Source organism: Leptodactylus fuscus, chromosome 2, assembly GCF_031893055.1.
Source record: "Leptodactylus fuscus isolate aLepFus1 chromosome 2, aLepFus1.hap2, whole genome shotgun sequence".
Lineage (NCBI taxonomy): Eukaryota > Metazoa > Chordata > Amphibia > Anura > Leptodactylidae > Leptodactylus > Leptodactylus fuscus.
Genome location: NC_134266.1, coordinates 139,162,964 through 139,178,960, shown reverse-complemented (window position 1 = coordinate 139,178,960; position 15,997 = coordinate 139,162,964). Strand labels below are relative to the sequence as shown.

Below are 15,997 nucleotides of genomic sequence, written 5' to 3'. Positions count from 1 at the left end.
TAGATAACTTTTTAACATTGGCAACTTCCTATAATTTTATGGGAATAATTAGCTAAAATATTATTAATGAGAGCTGACAAAATAAGATGCATTACTTACCTCTGGATTGAGAAGATGAGTGTGAACCACAGCTCGCTTTATGTCATATAGATCTGTGAAATGTTCTAGAGCTCTTTGCAGCAGACCAGCTTTCTCACAAAGTTGGGCAATGTGAGCACGATCATAGTGTGTAAACATTTGGTTGCCCAAGATAGCATCTGCTACCTACATGGAAAGAGACAAATTAGACTCATACCAGTTATGAGCTTGTAATTCATTCCACAAAATATAAGTCAGTCTTACCTGAGGAGCATGCATAAGATTCATTTCAAGCAAGCGGGTTTGCAAGGGACCCTCGCTGGGACGGTTATTCTTCAGTGCATCCAGTAGAAAAGCAGTGCACTGCTGGATAAGGTTGTATTCCATAAACACATCCACAATCTGAGGAAATATTACAATGTTAATGCTGCAAAGTATCCTGACCAAACGTAAGACTTTGTTAAAAAAAAAAAAAAAAAAAAAGGCTACAGGGTGTAATTCATTATGCCAGGTATTCAATATCAGATAGCGCTGTGGCCTAGACTTTTATATATATAAAAAAAAAAAAAAAAAAAAAAAAAAAAAACACAAAAAAACAAACAAACCCCAAACAACTAACACCAGGCACAGCCATAGCTATTCTCTTTACATTCGAAAACTGGCATGTGTGTGTATATCTTGGCACTTATGAAGAGGCAAAAGCACAAATTCCTCATCAATTTCCTTTACCTGTGTGATATCAGCAAGTGGCTCCTCATCCTGAACTAACATTTGTGCAAATTGCTGGCCTTGATCTGGGTTAATTCTCATGACATTTCTCAGCAGGAAAATCCAATCAGGGGTGTATCCAACCTGTATCATACAAGCAAAAGCTGTTAACTTACACATTACACTAATTCAATGTGAACAAAATACATAGTACATATATAGAAGAGAAAGAATCAAACGAATATTATCATACCTTTTTAGCATACAGGACAATCTTCTGAACCTGTCCAGTTTCTGCGAAACACTGAATAACCTTGTTAGGAACATTAGCCCTCAAGTAGACACTCAATGCTAAAGTAGGGTCTACAGACTTTACAAGATCTCCAAGCTCCTCTGAGCACTCCAGCTGATAAAGAAAAAAAAAAAGAAAAAAATTTTTTGGATGATGAACCAAATATATATTTTGAAGGCAAGTAGAATGACAAATGTAATTCTTTTATATACAGAAAACTACACAAAAGAAAGGATGAGTTTTAGCACAGAATATAAATCAATGGCTCTGACATCACAGCCTTTGATATACCTTGTCCTCTTTGAGCCACTTCTCGAGAAGTTGCTTGCGACCCTGCTGCAGTACAGGTCTACATAATTCCAGAGACTCAAATTTATTTAGCTGTCCCTGGTCCAAGAGAATGCCGAAATACTGGAGAAGTGGTGAGGTCTGACCGGGCTGTGCAGGAACACTTTGAAAGCGTCTTATTGTTTCTGGTGTACGAAGAATACCCTGCAGGAAAATGGATAAACTATCAAACACAGAAAAAAATAAAAAACGACTAACACTGCAAAGATGAAATCAACCCTAAGCATCTTTTCCTACATCAAAAATCCATTATAATAACACAAGCGCCAAACAAAAGATTTTTCCAGCATAAACTTTACATGTGGTCTATTCTACTGCTGGTTTTAGGTCATTCACATTATCTATTCATAAAGTAAAGGGTGAAGCCCCAAACGTTCCACACAATATAGTCTGTAGTTGCTTTTGGCAAACTGGTTTCACTTTCATGTGTTACATTAGGTTTACAAAACCCTCTTGTAAATAACTATTCAACTTGTAATCCTCCAAAGGCTTTTCACAATTACAACTTCTTTTAAAGGGATCCTATCAGACAATTTTGTAGGTACCACATCGGAACAGTCTTAAGAAAGGCTATTCTTCTCCTACTTTTCGTTGTCTTCTCTGCGCCGCCGTTCGCCTACAATCCCAGTTCTTGTCGGTATGTAAATGAGCTCTCTCACAGCACTGGGGGCGGGTCCCAGCACTCAGACTGCATTGGGGGCGTCCCCAATGCTGCAAGAGAACTCTCGCCAGCACCGCTGCCTTTTCTTCAGCAGTGTCATCTTCAGCCTCTTCTTCCGACGGTGGCTTGTAACTTTTAAGGCCTCGGGCAGAGCAGACTGCGTATGACCATAGGCCACGAGAAAATGGCCGCTTCCAATACTGTGCAAGCAGCCATTTTCTCATGGTCTGTGGGCCGAAGGCCTTAAAAGTTACAAGCCACCGCCGGAAGAAGGAGGCTGAAGATGACTCTGCTGAAGAAGAGGAGGAGGCGGCGCTGGAGAGAGTTCTCTTGCAGCACTGGGGATGCCCCCAATGATGTCTGAGCGCTGGGGCCCGCTCCCAGTGCTGCGAGAGAGCTCATTTACATACTGAGAAAAACCGGGATTGTAGGCGAACGGCAGCACAGAGAAGACGACGAAAGGCAGTAGAAGAATAGCCTTTCTTAAGGCTATTCCAACGTGGTACCTACAAAAAATTGTGTGACTGATACGATCCTTTTAAGGGATGTGACTTTTTAGATCTCTGCTGGCCAAATGCTGACCAATAGTATATTCGGAGTCAAGCTATTTATGATGGAGGAAAGCCCAAGGGATCATGGCCTTTAGAGCTATGCAGTAATAGATTAAGAAGTGAACAGCTGCTAACCTTTGGTGCATTTGCAGCAACCTTTGCTGCCTCGGAATAATTCCCCTGGGCAAACAGAGCATTAAATTTGCGTGCAAATAGTTCCTCTGCTCCAGCAAGATTGTTGCGTACAGCCATGCGCAGGGCGAGATCTGGGTTTTGCAGGACATTTGTGATGTATGGTATGATATTTTCTTCTTCAACACAAACAGATAGAACCTAAGAGGGGGAAAAAAGACAAGCAAATGTATCAACTGCTGTCATTCACTGATCGTTCATCTACAGATCAAGATGATATAGGAGAATACAATCAAACTAACTACAAAAGTTGGAATGCTTCCATTCAAAATTGCTGATTAAAGACATGAGCATTTGTTAGCTAAGAAAAGCATGCCTATATGTGACCAAATTATTAAAAAAAAAAAAAAAAGTCTTGAGTTTTACCTAGCAATCTAAAATTATTCATGTGGGTACATAACATATACAAAATACCATACACACCTAAAAATAAAGGCCTATGTGGTGCAATAATAAACCTATGGTGCAAGGGGGAACTATCAACTAGGAGCGTGGTAAGAGTTAGGACAGCGGCAAGTCAATGCACTTTGGAGTAAATGGCCACTTACCTAACGTGGCACCACACAGTAACTTAAAACAGAATTTGCTATGAATTACCTGGCCCTTTCTGTTCACTCCAATAATTCCAGCAGTGGCTTCATGTGGTGCAGTGACAAATATGGTCTCTCCACTAATCCTGTTCATATAAATGCAGGTACCAGTTTCAAGGTCATATAGATGAATGTAACCATATTTTGTTATTAAGAAGACAACATCATGTTTTCCACTGATCTATTGAGAGAATAAAAGCAAAATTAAAAAAAGGTGAGGTGATTATAGCACAAACGACACAGTTATTGTATGTACCAATAAAAAGCAATACAACAAGATTTACAACTAGCAGGCCTTTGGGCTGCCGCTAGGAGTCAATATTTAGAAGTCAAACCAAGAATCATATCTATAGTTTACAGTAATATTAGTATACCTGCATTGCAACAGGAAAGTCATTCTGGGCTTCTGGTGGAAAGAAAACATCCACTGCCTTCTTTGGGAAAGGCTGGTTACCAGTGGGTGGTGTTCCAACTTCTATGATATGCAACTAAAAGGCAAAAGAAATGAACAAGGCACATACAAAGATGTTCTAACAGTCACTGCATTATTAAACTAAGTAAAACAGGAGCGCAAACTTGTTCAGGGACTATGTGATATCAGGTTTTTTTTCTTGTTTCAAGAATAGATTTAAAAAAACAAAACAAAACACAAAACGTGTTTAAAAAATATATAAAAATACATGCTTTATGCAGTATCTGAACAAAACTGCAATGTATTTATAGCTAGTGGTAAAGAGGAAAACAAATTATTTTGTTCACCTGAACCAAAATTTACACAAACCAAAAGATGGTTGAAAACTAAATTCCGCAGTAAGTTATAGAGCTTACAGGTATAGCTGTAATAGCCACTGCTATGAGGTCATGTAGACACACACACACTGAGCTACGTCCCAGTACAAATATGGTGCATGTAATTGGATAAAGGCAACAGTGATACATGGTGAATACTCATGTAATAGTGTTCTTGTATTCCTTTATATTGTTACATAGTTATTTTTATGATTCTGATTTCTCAAGTATACAAGTGTAACAATTTTAGTCAAGCAAACTATTCCTTTTGTCCTTATTTTTTTCCTCATGCTGTGAATGGTACTACAGGTTGGCATAGAAGTGACAAAGCTTATCAACAAATTCACTGCTGTGTCTTTACCTTTCCACCAGCCTGGCCTCTTACTGCAAAGCAGAACAACGTTGACTCTTCAGCATTCCCTTCCATTTTAAACTGGGCGAAGCTGGCTGCATGGCCCTCAATGGGTTGAGACACTTTCCTGTCCACAGAGTAGAGCTGCATTGCTCCAACAACACGGTTTTGCTATGTAAAATAATTCAAATAGGTCAGTTTATTAAAGTAAGGCATGAAAATGATCAAATAATATCACAAAGCTGAAAAGAGATTTACAGTATTACATGGATATGAAAGTAATCAAAGTAGATTGTAAAGTCAGAACAGGGATAAACAATGGGAACAATTGTAGAGATTTGCCATAAAGTCAAAATCCATGCAATTGCAGACAGATTTTCACAGTAAGGCTAGTAAACTTGTGCTGTATATCATGAGACCATGCTCAAATCAAGCGTTTCTTGAAGTCTGATTTTTTTTTAATGCAAATTTAAGTTATCATATGCACATATATGCATATAAAAAGGTTGCAAGTGTGTGTGTATCTATAAAAAGAAAACAAAACACAAAATACACTCTCACCTTGGACATCCCCTGCCGGTCTGACAAGTCTACAAAGATGACATGCCGTACATGCATATATCACCACTGAGGTCAGCGACTGGCTGCAGAAGCCATGTGTGCATTCATATAGCATGCTATCACTGTCAACAAGACCATCAGGTATGACTGCTGCAGCATGAAATTTACCAGTAAAAGTATTCTGATATTTTATCATTTCTGCAGTCATTTTTTTTTTGCATCCAGAACAATCCTTTAACATATAATATGGAGTGCCTAGCTTTGAAGTGCAGATGATTCTACACCAACATCACTGCATTAGAGGATGAGTCATTCTATCAGACAGGCTTTTGAAAGGAATTGTATTCATGTAACACATAGAACAGATTTTTTTTTAAAGAAAAAAAAATCTTTTCAGCTTCTTGCATTTACAATACACCTGCATAACAAATTATTTAAACTAGCAGAACACCTCCTGCTCACATGGAGTAGTCGAAAATATGGGTATCATAGAGGGGCAAGCAAACTCTGGCTGTTGACACATTACGTGGCTTGCAGCAAGAGGAACAAGTAGCCAGCCGAATCTGCCCAAGGTGCTTTTTGATGAGCGTCTCGGGAGCCAGATCTCATTGAAGCGTTGGTTGTCTGTGGTGAGACTACACTTGTTTTTATAAGGATTAAATATTATCTATCCTGAAATCAGAGAAAAATGAAAGACCTTTGCTTCCATTTACCTGAGCAGAAATTCCAGTCAGAAGGAGCCACTTCTGTTTTGCATCTGTTCGGTAGTTAATAATCTGGCATCCTGCCAGACTGGAGTGCCGATCAAACATCTTTACTGGCTGCGATTCCCCCTCCATGCTCCAATGATATACCGCATTGTCAGTTACTAGAGCAACAGTATTCAGCGAGATCCACTTCCAAAAGGTGACATCATCTGTCATGGTATGAGCCTTCATTTTACTTTTCATTTCAATGTTAAAGATTTGGAGGGTTTTCCCAGCTGAAAACAAACAGGTATAAGTTATTTTCCATGAGGTGTGTCCATGAAGCAATTTTTGCCCTGGCAAACACAGATGTAATTACTTTTAGAATTTGTCTGTTTTCATCATGCAGAAATAATATGGTTGTAGATCATAATGTATCGTGTTTAACAAAAATCTACAAAGGATATCACCGGGATAATATTAAAAGCAAACACCTCTACAAAGAAAGTATTAAAACTGTATTGGAGAAAACATTTGTAAATTGGTTTAACAAAGGGTTAACCAATTTGATTTAAAAAGTATGGAAACACAGCTTTCTGGCCATGCTAGCAAACAAAGCATGGCTCGTCCCCCGGAAGCCGCCAGCATGGACTTCAGATTAAAATTAACCCACATATTCTACCAGTTCTTTACATAGCCATATACTTCCAGCTAAGACTAAAAGATTTTATAATCTGACTCTTTATAAAGCTTAAAAGGGCTTGTCCAGTCTTGGGGCTCGTGCACAAACTGCATATTTACTGGATCCCATCATATGAGATCCTGATTTAGCCAATCTCAGAGGACATAGTCCCATCCTGTCATTGCCAGTAACTATGGCGCTAAAGCGTGGGGTCAAAGGGATTATCCAGGACCAGATAACAGAATATATATCATCTCTATGGACAAGATGTGTGCGGATCCTGGGAAATAAGGGTGACTTTTCTAGCTTGGACAACCTTTATCATGTGAACTGGTCCTTATATAAAGTATATTCCCTGTATAAATAACTTTTCATTAAAGGGGTTGTGCAAGAGAAGCAAATGAAGAAGCTATACTTATCTGTACTTCCTGCCACCATTTCCATAGGAGAGCTCAGATTTGCTGTAGTGAGATGTTGTCCGCATACACACATCACTATTACCATATACTGTACCACTGCAGCCAGCGATTTACTGTAGTGGTGATATGGACATATGGATACCTCCCTTCTGCACTCATGCAAAAAATACAGAATGGAGGGCTAAAGCTCATCGCTGAAAGTGGTGGCTTGGATAATATTGCTCGGTCTCAATTATTCCTTGCGCTTTTTTTTTTTTTTTTTTTTTTTTTTTACTTTTGCAGGATTAGATAAACATGGCTTCTTCTCAGAGAGTGACCTCCCGTCCATTGGTCACATTGAAAAGCTACAGCTCAAACCCATTAAAATCAATGGCACTGAGAAGCAGCATGATCAAGCAACCAAAAGACATGATGATGTCACTTCCTGAGAAGAAGCCATGTTTTCTTATCCTGCACAACCCTCTTTAAATAGACACTCACTAGTTTACATTCAGGGCTAAATATGCACTTGCTTGCCGAGTTCACACTGTGTTCATATGGAGGTTTATGCAGTGAGCTTTTGAGAAAATATGGCATAAAACAAAATATGATCACAATGTGTAAACACAGCTTTACGGCTTCATGTCCGTGATTCCAAACAAGAGCTGCGCACACATTATAACAAACACTGTTTCAAGCACTTTGAACGTAAACCATGAATGTGGTTATTCACTGACTGCAAGAAGAGGTCTTAGAAGACAGAGGAATATTTTAGAAAACTGCTTAACTTCCTTGAACATGGCAAGAAAAATTCCAGGAGCCTGGATGGCTCCTCGTATCTCCAGGCAAGGTTGATCTAACCAACACTTCACAACCCCTTTAATAAAATACAGTATTTTAACTACTTCCATCCCAAAGAGATCAATAAATATTAACAAGTACTTTCTTTTAGACAAAACTATGTTCCCATCACTTTCATTAGGCAAATGTTGACAACGACAAGCAAGGAAATGATTGGAAATGCAAATCATTTAACTAAAGCGGTTTACTACAATGGTATGCTGAGAGCTCTTTGAGGGTAGCAATGTTTAACTGCTCTGGTTAAGAGATAAGTAAGGGGTTGTGGAAGATTAATCTTGGTTTGAAAATTGAATTGAGGACATGAACTGCTGTAAGAATGATTACATAGAGGTGTGTACAGGCCCTTAAAGATAATTGTGCAAGGCACTGAAGTTGTTCAGTCTTCCTGGGTGAGACATTAGGGCAGAATGTGGCTATAGCTGCATTCACATCTAAGTGCAACACACATTAATGCTGACACCACACAGCCAGTAATGAAATTAACTCATTAATCGGAGGTTCACTAACTTACAAGTGAAAACACCAGTGGCCCCAGCACTGAATGCAGCTATAGCAGCATTGTAATGACAAGTCATTTACAGGTACTATTCCCGCTCTATTATTCCCTGACAGGAGCCATCAATGAGGGCCAGTCAAGCCTAAACACCTTAAACATGCCAAATCGACAGGATTTGTCAACAGAAATATATTGACTACTACCAGTGAATGTAGTGTTACAGGGCACCCATTCTAATGGATGGCATATGACATGCTAGGACAGGGTATATCCACATGCCCGAATAGGGTATATGGAAAGCGGATGAGCCAGCTTAATGCCGAATGTACCAATACTGATTTGATGTTTCTGCCCAACCTCTAAATCAGTCTAGTGGAGAAGGCAATGTAAAAAATCAATGCCTGCCACCCTGAAATACAGAGGGCTTAGAGGGAGATTTCTGGAACTTTGATATTGGTGGGGTCCAGGTTCTACTGAGCTGTGCCTGGTAAATAATGAAGGGGCGTGGAGCTCAATGAAACAATGCAGCCCCTTCGATCACCTTTCATTCACCAGTCTGGAGGGAGTTGGGTAGCAATTCATTCAATTGCAACATATACTAATTGGATCTGAAGTGTAGGCAGAGACCGTAAAGTTGTACATAAAACATGAGCAGCTTTGAGATGAAAGATCTGTTGGTCATCTGCTATCTTCCCCCTTAGAGAGGCCCTGTCAGCATGCTTAAGTTGATTTTAGTATATAACAGTATCCCCCAAATTCTGACAATTTTAAAGCATCTCTTTTTAGAATGTGGAACTGTTCCTCTGTTATCCCTCTTAGATTTCTCGAACACTCTTACATGTCCAACCAGAGTGGACATACTGTGCAGGGACATAGTCCTTTGACCAGTAGTAACAAAAGGAACACCACAATGTAGAGAAAAATAGCTTCAGAATGGTTTATTCATGGGGAATAAAGGGTTTAAAAAGGTGACAGGTCTTCTTTAAGGTGCTCTATACTTTATTTGAAACAGTACAAGATGAGTGTGTTAAGGACATAAGCCAGTGTGATTTCTGTCATTGCAAGCAGAGCTGGACATAAGACAATACCAATCATACAATCCCTATGACTTGATTGTACAACATATGCAGTACTTTTAGCACTGGTATGTGTTCACTAGTTTCTGGCCTTTATAAATCATATCTGTGAAAAGTAGTCAAACTTTATATCTATCAAAGCTAAGTTCTCATTCCCCATTTTGAGGCAAGTGAGATGAGTTACAAAGCCCTTGCACTTTAAATTTAGTTAAACTACATATATAAACTCACACATGTCCTGAAACTGGAGAGAAGCTGCCATCTCATCGAAGAAATTAAATGCCTATCACACAACCATTTATAACCAAAGCGATGGGATCTGCTAAGAAATGTTGCGCTAATCATTAGAAATCACTCTCCAGCCATACCTGGAAAAGCACAATCCAGGCCAGGCTCCATTCAGATTACTTAGCAAGCAGACATGGTTAGTGTTGTGCATCTAAGGCTACATGTTGATACTCACCCTGAGCTGCACCACTGTCCACAGAGCCTGCTTCAAAAAGAATCAAAAAGATTGCAATCACTTTATAAAGAGCTGTCCATGCAAGACTACTGAATTGCATATACATATCAAATCAAAAAATCTTTACAATAAGGTAACTGACAGATTTGGGGTGGGGTGGGGGGTGCACTGGGGTGAAATATTAGGGAAACATAGAATAATGTCAGTCCCTAATATGCTGTTATTGCTATTAGCAGGAGAAACCAGTTACTAAGGCTCCATTCACACTAACGTGTAAAGCTCCGTTATAGGCACGTGAGCTCTGGGCAAAACAGGGCCTGTTTTACAGCCTGGGCTCACTGAAGGAAAGGCTATGGACCTGGGAGGAGCCAGGACATGCACACGTTTGTCTGCAGGTAGACTTCAGTAGAGAAATTAAACTTGGTCCTATTTCCAAGCAACCTGTCAAGCAACTACTCTACAAGGTTGCTGTAAAAACAAATTGTAAAGGTTATATACAGGCACAATTAAATTCCCATTCAAGCTGATTTTATAGCCAGATATTGAGCAGGACCTTTCACCACCAAGTTCAGCCGTATACAACAACAGGCATTGCTTTACTGATTGCAGCACAGTTGGAAATTTGTTTTCTCTAGCCCCCACCATTCCCATGCAATCAATGCTGTTCGTTTTGGTGTCTGATATGCTATTTAGATAAGGATTGTGATTCTGAGCTCTGACACTGGCTGCCTCCAATTGGAGACCCCTTGCCTGATACTGCCATATAGATCTTAGATAGCATATCCGGCACCAAAACTAACAGTACTTATTGCTCAGGAAAGGTGAGGATTAAAAGAGAACATTCCAACTGCGCTGGAATCAGTGGAGCAGCACCTATTAACAGATGCTAAGAACCTGAACTTATGAAAAGTCCTCTAACAAACTTTAGCCTTGTTCACATCACATTTCTGAGATTCGTAGATCTGTTTAAAGAATAAACTAACAATGGATACAAATGGAAAGTCATTTTGCATTTATAATCTGGTAATTATATTTTTAGGCTGCTCTTTTCACTTTCTGAAAGGGGAGCACAATGAGGGAATTTTTTCTGGCAGACTTCAGTGTAGGTGAATGTCATGGTGGAGGACGTATAACAAACAGTTTTATGTACGATCTGGCCTGTTTTATCGAGCCATCATTACGCTCTGAACATATTGACTAATGAAAACAAGCTGGAAGCATTTTAAGAAATGTAAATAAAATGTTTTCTGGTATCTACATAAATCTCTTATTTTAAAAGGATTTACATTAACAATTTACAGAAATACAGAAGCACTAATATCGCATGTACAAGATTAAACTACCACAAGCCTAGGGAAACTGTCAGCCTACATCACAGTGGAAGAAGTCCTATCATTAGATCTACACAATATCTAGCTAAATAAAGCAGACCTATTGTACCAACCATACTGTCCCATCTGAGGGTAGCTAGTGAGAGCTGAGAACAGCTGTCTTATTCCAAAACATGAAGTAGAAGAATTTCACTAATTATTTGTCCTGAGTCCTTAGGCTGGTTATTACTGTGTACGAGACAATCGACAGTTTCACAGTGACATGACAACACGGGGGAAGTTTGGAGGGGGGGTGGGGTGTTGATGGGTCCTCGCAGGGAACATTAGGTAACCATTTAAATGAGAAGTTTAATAAAACGACACATGAAAAACATAAGCGCCCTCCCCAGTGGCAGCGTGACAGTTCTAATAGGTACACTATAAGGAAATAATGCGGTCTATATCAGTCAGGTTTTGAAGAAAACATATTTTAATAATTTCTCAAGCTAAGGGATATGTGAAGGTGATGCTGACAGTGTAGATTCCACCAGGACAACACAGTCATTTTTTTACATTGATGAAAAAACAAAATACATATAAGAAATGTCATGACAGTGAACACCATTACACCAAAAAATACATTATACTATCCTTGGCTTACTGTAGACATACCTGAAAGAAAACAGAACAATGGCTCAAGTAAACATTTGGACTGGTGGAGCCAGTGGAGTTGTCAAGTATTTATAAAAAGTGTATATATTTCTAGAATCTAAAGGTGACAATATGTGCAAAAGGATAATGGGTGGTAGGGTGAGCACATAGTGCTAAAGACTCACACTGCCACAGTCTTGCCTCTAGCACAAGTACACTGTCAGGGCCTACCATGGAGTAACAGGTCACCTCTACCTGCCCTTTATGAAAATCCCCAGCCTCTTATGGCAATCTAGAAACCTGCCACAAACGCACAGTAACACAAATGACTTCCAAAACAGATACAAAAGGGAAGTAATGTGAACATACAAAATGTCTGAACGTTGGAGTCAACATTAGTGTATGTGTGAGATACTCCTGAAGACTTAGGGCTAGTTCACACGGGGACATGCAGGAGGATTTTGACAGCGGAATCCACGTCATACTCCTCCTTCATAAAATGTTAGTCCATGTAGACTGCTAGCTTTTTTTTTTTCTGCTAGCAGAGAAAAAGCGACATGACCTTTCTTCTTCTGAAGAAGAAAGCCATAGACGTGAATGGGAGGTGAAAACCGTGCGTTTTTTTGTAAAAAAAATTAAATAAGCGACGCCTTTTTTTTGCACAAAACCGCGTGGAAAAAAACCGCGACGCGTTTTTTTCAGCCCATTCACTTTACAGGAGGGGAAAACAGCCTGGCTTTTTTTTTTTTTTTTTTAAAAAAAGCTGTTTTTACAAAAAAAAAAAAAAAAAAAAAAAAAAAAAAAAGCTCAAAAAAGCTTGGCAAGGTCCAAAAAAAAAGCTTCCCAATTAGGAAGCTTTTTTTTTCCGGTGCCAAAATAAGCCACACGTTATTTACGTGTGAACTAACCCTTAATATATCTGCATGTGTTATACAAGCATTCTGGACTGGAAGGCAATAGGAAATCTTACTTTTCTTTCCCTCACACACAGATGCGAATATGTTTCCTGTAGGAACAAGGATTGGGAATGCTGAAATCCAACTGACTGCTCCTTGGTATCACCATCACAAGAATCAGAAAACTGTCAAGTTTGGTGGACGTGACACTGATGCCTGATCTCAACTGTACATGATCTATTATAAGTCAATACACAAACCTAGGCCTCTCTGAAATAGATTTTATATCCTCACAGAAGACAAAAAAAAAACAACTATGAAAAGTCAGTGGAAAATCATTTTTCACTGGCTTGTCATTGTTTTATGTTGCCTTCTGTGCTAAGATGTCATGCTGGAGCAGAAGTTCAGGTTAGCTTTGCTACATCTGTATCCACCATATACACACATGGAAACTTCTTTCAGATAACCACCCATAATTACATGAAAAAGTTTCTTCTCAAAGAAGATGGCTAGTATGGAAAACTAAAAATATATCACAAAATGTATATAAATACATATGAAGGATAAAGGAGGAACTAGCACTTGCTGATGTTGATGATTTTGTAGATTACATTTTCATCCTTCATATACGCAAAAATATCCAGTCAGAGATGTACACTCACCGGCCACTTTATTAGGTACACCATGCTAGTAACGGGTTGGACCCCCTTTTGCCTTCAGAACTGCCTCAATTCTTCGTGGCATAGATTCAACAAGGTGCTGGAAGCATTCCTCAGAGATTTTGGTCCATATTGACATGATGGCATCACACAGTTGCCGCAGATTTGTCGGCTGCACATCCATGATGCGAATCTCCCGTTCCACCACATCCCAAAGATGCTCTATTGGATTGAGATCTGGTGACTGTGGAGGCCATTGGAGTACAGTGAACTCATTGTCATGTTCAAGAAACCAGTCTGAGATGATTCCAGCTTTATGACATGGCGCATTATCCTGCTGAAAGTAGCCATCAGATGTTGGGTACATTGTGGTCATAAAGGGATGGACATGGTCAGCAACAATACTCAGGTAGGCTTTGGCGTTGCAACGATGCTCAATTGGTACCAAGGGGCCCAAAGTGCCAAGAAAATATTCCCCACACCATGACACCACCACCACCAGCCTGAACCGTTGATACAAGGCAGGATGGATCCATGCTTTCATGTTGTTGACGCCAAATTCTGACCCTACCATCCGAATGTCGCAGCAGAAATCGAGACTCATCAGACCAGGCAACGTTTTTCCAATCTTCAATTGTCCAATTTCGATGAGCTTGTGCAAATTGTAGCCTCAGTTTCCTGTTCTTAGCTGAAAGGAGTGGCACCCGGTGTGGTCTTCTGCTGCTGTAGCCCATCTGCCTCAAAGTTCGACGTACTGTGCGTTCAGAGATGCTCTTCTGGCTAACTTGGTTGTAACGGGTGGCTATTTGAGTCACTGTTGCCTTTCTATCAGCTTGAACCAGTCTGGCCATTCTCCTCTGACCTCTGGCATCAACAACGCATTTCTGTCCACAGAACTGCCGCTCACTGGATGTTTTTTCTTTTTCGGACCATTCTCTGTAAACCCTAGAGATGGTTGTGCGTGAAAATCCCAGTAGATCAGCAGTTTCTGAAATACTCAGACCAGCCCTTCTGGCACCAACAACCATGCCACGTTCAAAGGCACTCAAATCACCTTTCTTCCCCATACTGATGCTCGGTTTGAACTGCAGGAGATTGTCTTGACCATGTCTACATGCCTAAATGCACTGAGTTGCCGCCATGTGATTGGCTGATTAGAAATTAAGTGTTAACGAGCAGTTGGACAGGTGTACCTAATAAAGTGGCCGGTGAGTGTATGTGTATAGGACATCTACTGGCGTCACCTACAGGCTGCCATATATGATGTAAAGAATTGGACAACTCTGACACCAGAAGAAAGCTTTTAAAGGGGCTAGGGACTGGTCTTCAAACCTCTCATACCCTCATTCTCTCAATTCTTTTAAATTTTTTACATTTTCTTATTATGTAGATTGTGAGCCCTGTATAGGACTCACAATGTACTTTTTTTTTTATACGTATAAGTATGTCTTTGTAGAATGGAAGGAAATCCATGCAAACACGGGGAGAACATACAAACTCCTTGCAGATGTCGTTCCTGGTGGGATTCGAACACAGGACTCCAGCGCTGCAAGGCTGCAGTGCTAACCACTGAGTCACCGTGTTGCCCCCTCTCTCATCAATTTTTATATTATTGATGTGAAAAGGAGGTGTGTCAGTACATTAGGATTCGCCGTGTTTATCTAGTCGGTCCTCTCTACAAGTGTCACTGCGGTTACCTCAGCAGTTGAAGCATCTGAAACCATACAATAAGCCTCCTGCTAAATAGCAGAAAGACAGCTAGACTTAAAGTGACACAGAAAGGGTGAAAGATCGATTGAGAGATATAAAGTGTATAACTTTCTTCACAACAATCTATAGCTGTGAGAAAGGTCATGTTAATACTATCCATTTAGACCGTTGTTCTGCACTGAAAAAAAATGAAGAAAAAAAAAAAATGCTGACCGAGCATCTACCGTGTGTCTGTCATCAATGAATCTGTCGCTGGTTATCAGTACTTCTGTATGTCCCACAGACTTTAAGGAGTCTACAGCAGCAAATTTAAATTAATGGAGAACCCCATCCTCAAAAAAAAACAAAAAAAAAAAACCCCAAAAACCCCTAACATTTGGTGACATTCCCTTTAAAGCAGCGGTCTAAAGGTAGAGAAGTAATATGTAACTGTTTAAAAAAAATACAAACCATCTAAAGTGTTTGAGAATAGTTTATAATTAGTTCTGTGTTGCAGAATAAAAAAACCCCCCCAAAAAAACCACCTACACAAAGGTTTTAAAAACTTAAGGAGGTGTTTCCCCGGAAGATGGCAATTTTGTACGATGGCACAGAATGAATTATACATTATAAAAACAACAAAACAAACATAACCCTATTAAACCAACACCCTTACAGAGTGCCAACATTAAAAGTTTTCTGGAGTGCTGTGATTATTCTATCACTAAACCAACAAAGGCCAGGATACCCGCCAGTCTTTACTTCCTGGTACCACTCAGTCACAGGTCACAGGAAATGACTGCTCAGTCAATCACTTTTGACCTTGACCATGTAGGAACAGAGGTGGCGAGGATCATGTGTGGGTATTTTTTTTGTTTTAAAGATTTTTATTTGCAGAAAACCCCTTTAAATAAATGAATCTACACTGCATCTACTTTTCTAAACCTATGATTACCTAAAATTACATTGTGAAGTGTAGTGGCACTACATTCCAAGTAACGTCCAATA

The 15,997-nt window shown here is 39.6% G+C and overlaps 1 protein-coding gene across 5 annotated transcripts in view; it reads right to left on the bottom strand.

Moving 5' to 3' along the window:
- Positions 1 to 15,997, bottom strand: part of CLTC (clathrin heavy chain) — a 51,562-nt gene that overhangs the window by 18,393 nt on the left and 17,172 nt on the right. For 2 of the 5 annotated variants that reach the window (XM_075264746.1, XM_075264748.1), the window contains exons 3-13: positions 9,785 to 9,814; positions 5,836 to 6,104; positions 4,571 to 4,732; positions 3,795 to 3,908; positions 3,428 to 3,601; positions 2,774 to 2,971; positions 1,370 to 1,570; positions 1,040 to 1,192; positions 808 to 930; positions 343 to 480; positions 100 to 264 (exon numbers count right to left, since the gene is read on the bottom strand). In XM_075264746.1, coding sequence (XP_075120847.1) covers positions 100 to 264; positions 343 to 480; positions 808 to 930; positions 1,040 to 1,192; positions 1,370 to 1,570; positions 2,774 to 2,971; positions 3,428 to 3,601; positions 3,795 to 3,908; positions 4,571 to 4,732; positions 5,836 to 6,104; positions 9,785 to 9,814 — 1,727 coding nt within the window. The remainder of the gene's footprint in view (positions 1 to 99; positions 265 to 342; positions 481 to 807; positions 931 to 1,039; positions 1,193 to 1,369; positions 1,571 to 2,773; positions 2,972 to 3,427; positions 3,602 to 3,794; positions 3,909 to 4,570; positions 4,733 to 5,835; positions 6,105 to 9,784; positions 9,815 to 15,997) is intronic. The other 3 variants (XM_075264749.1, XM_075264750.1, XM_075264747.1) reach the window with 2 other exon arrangements.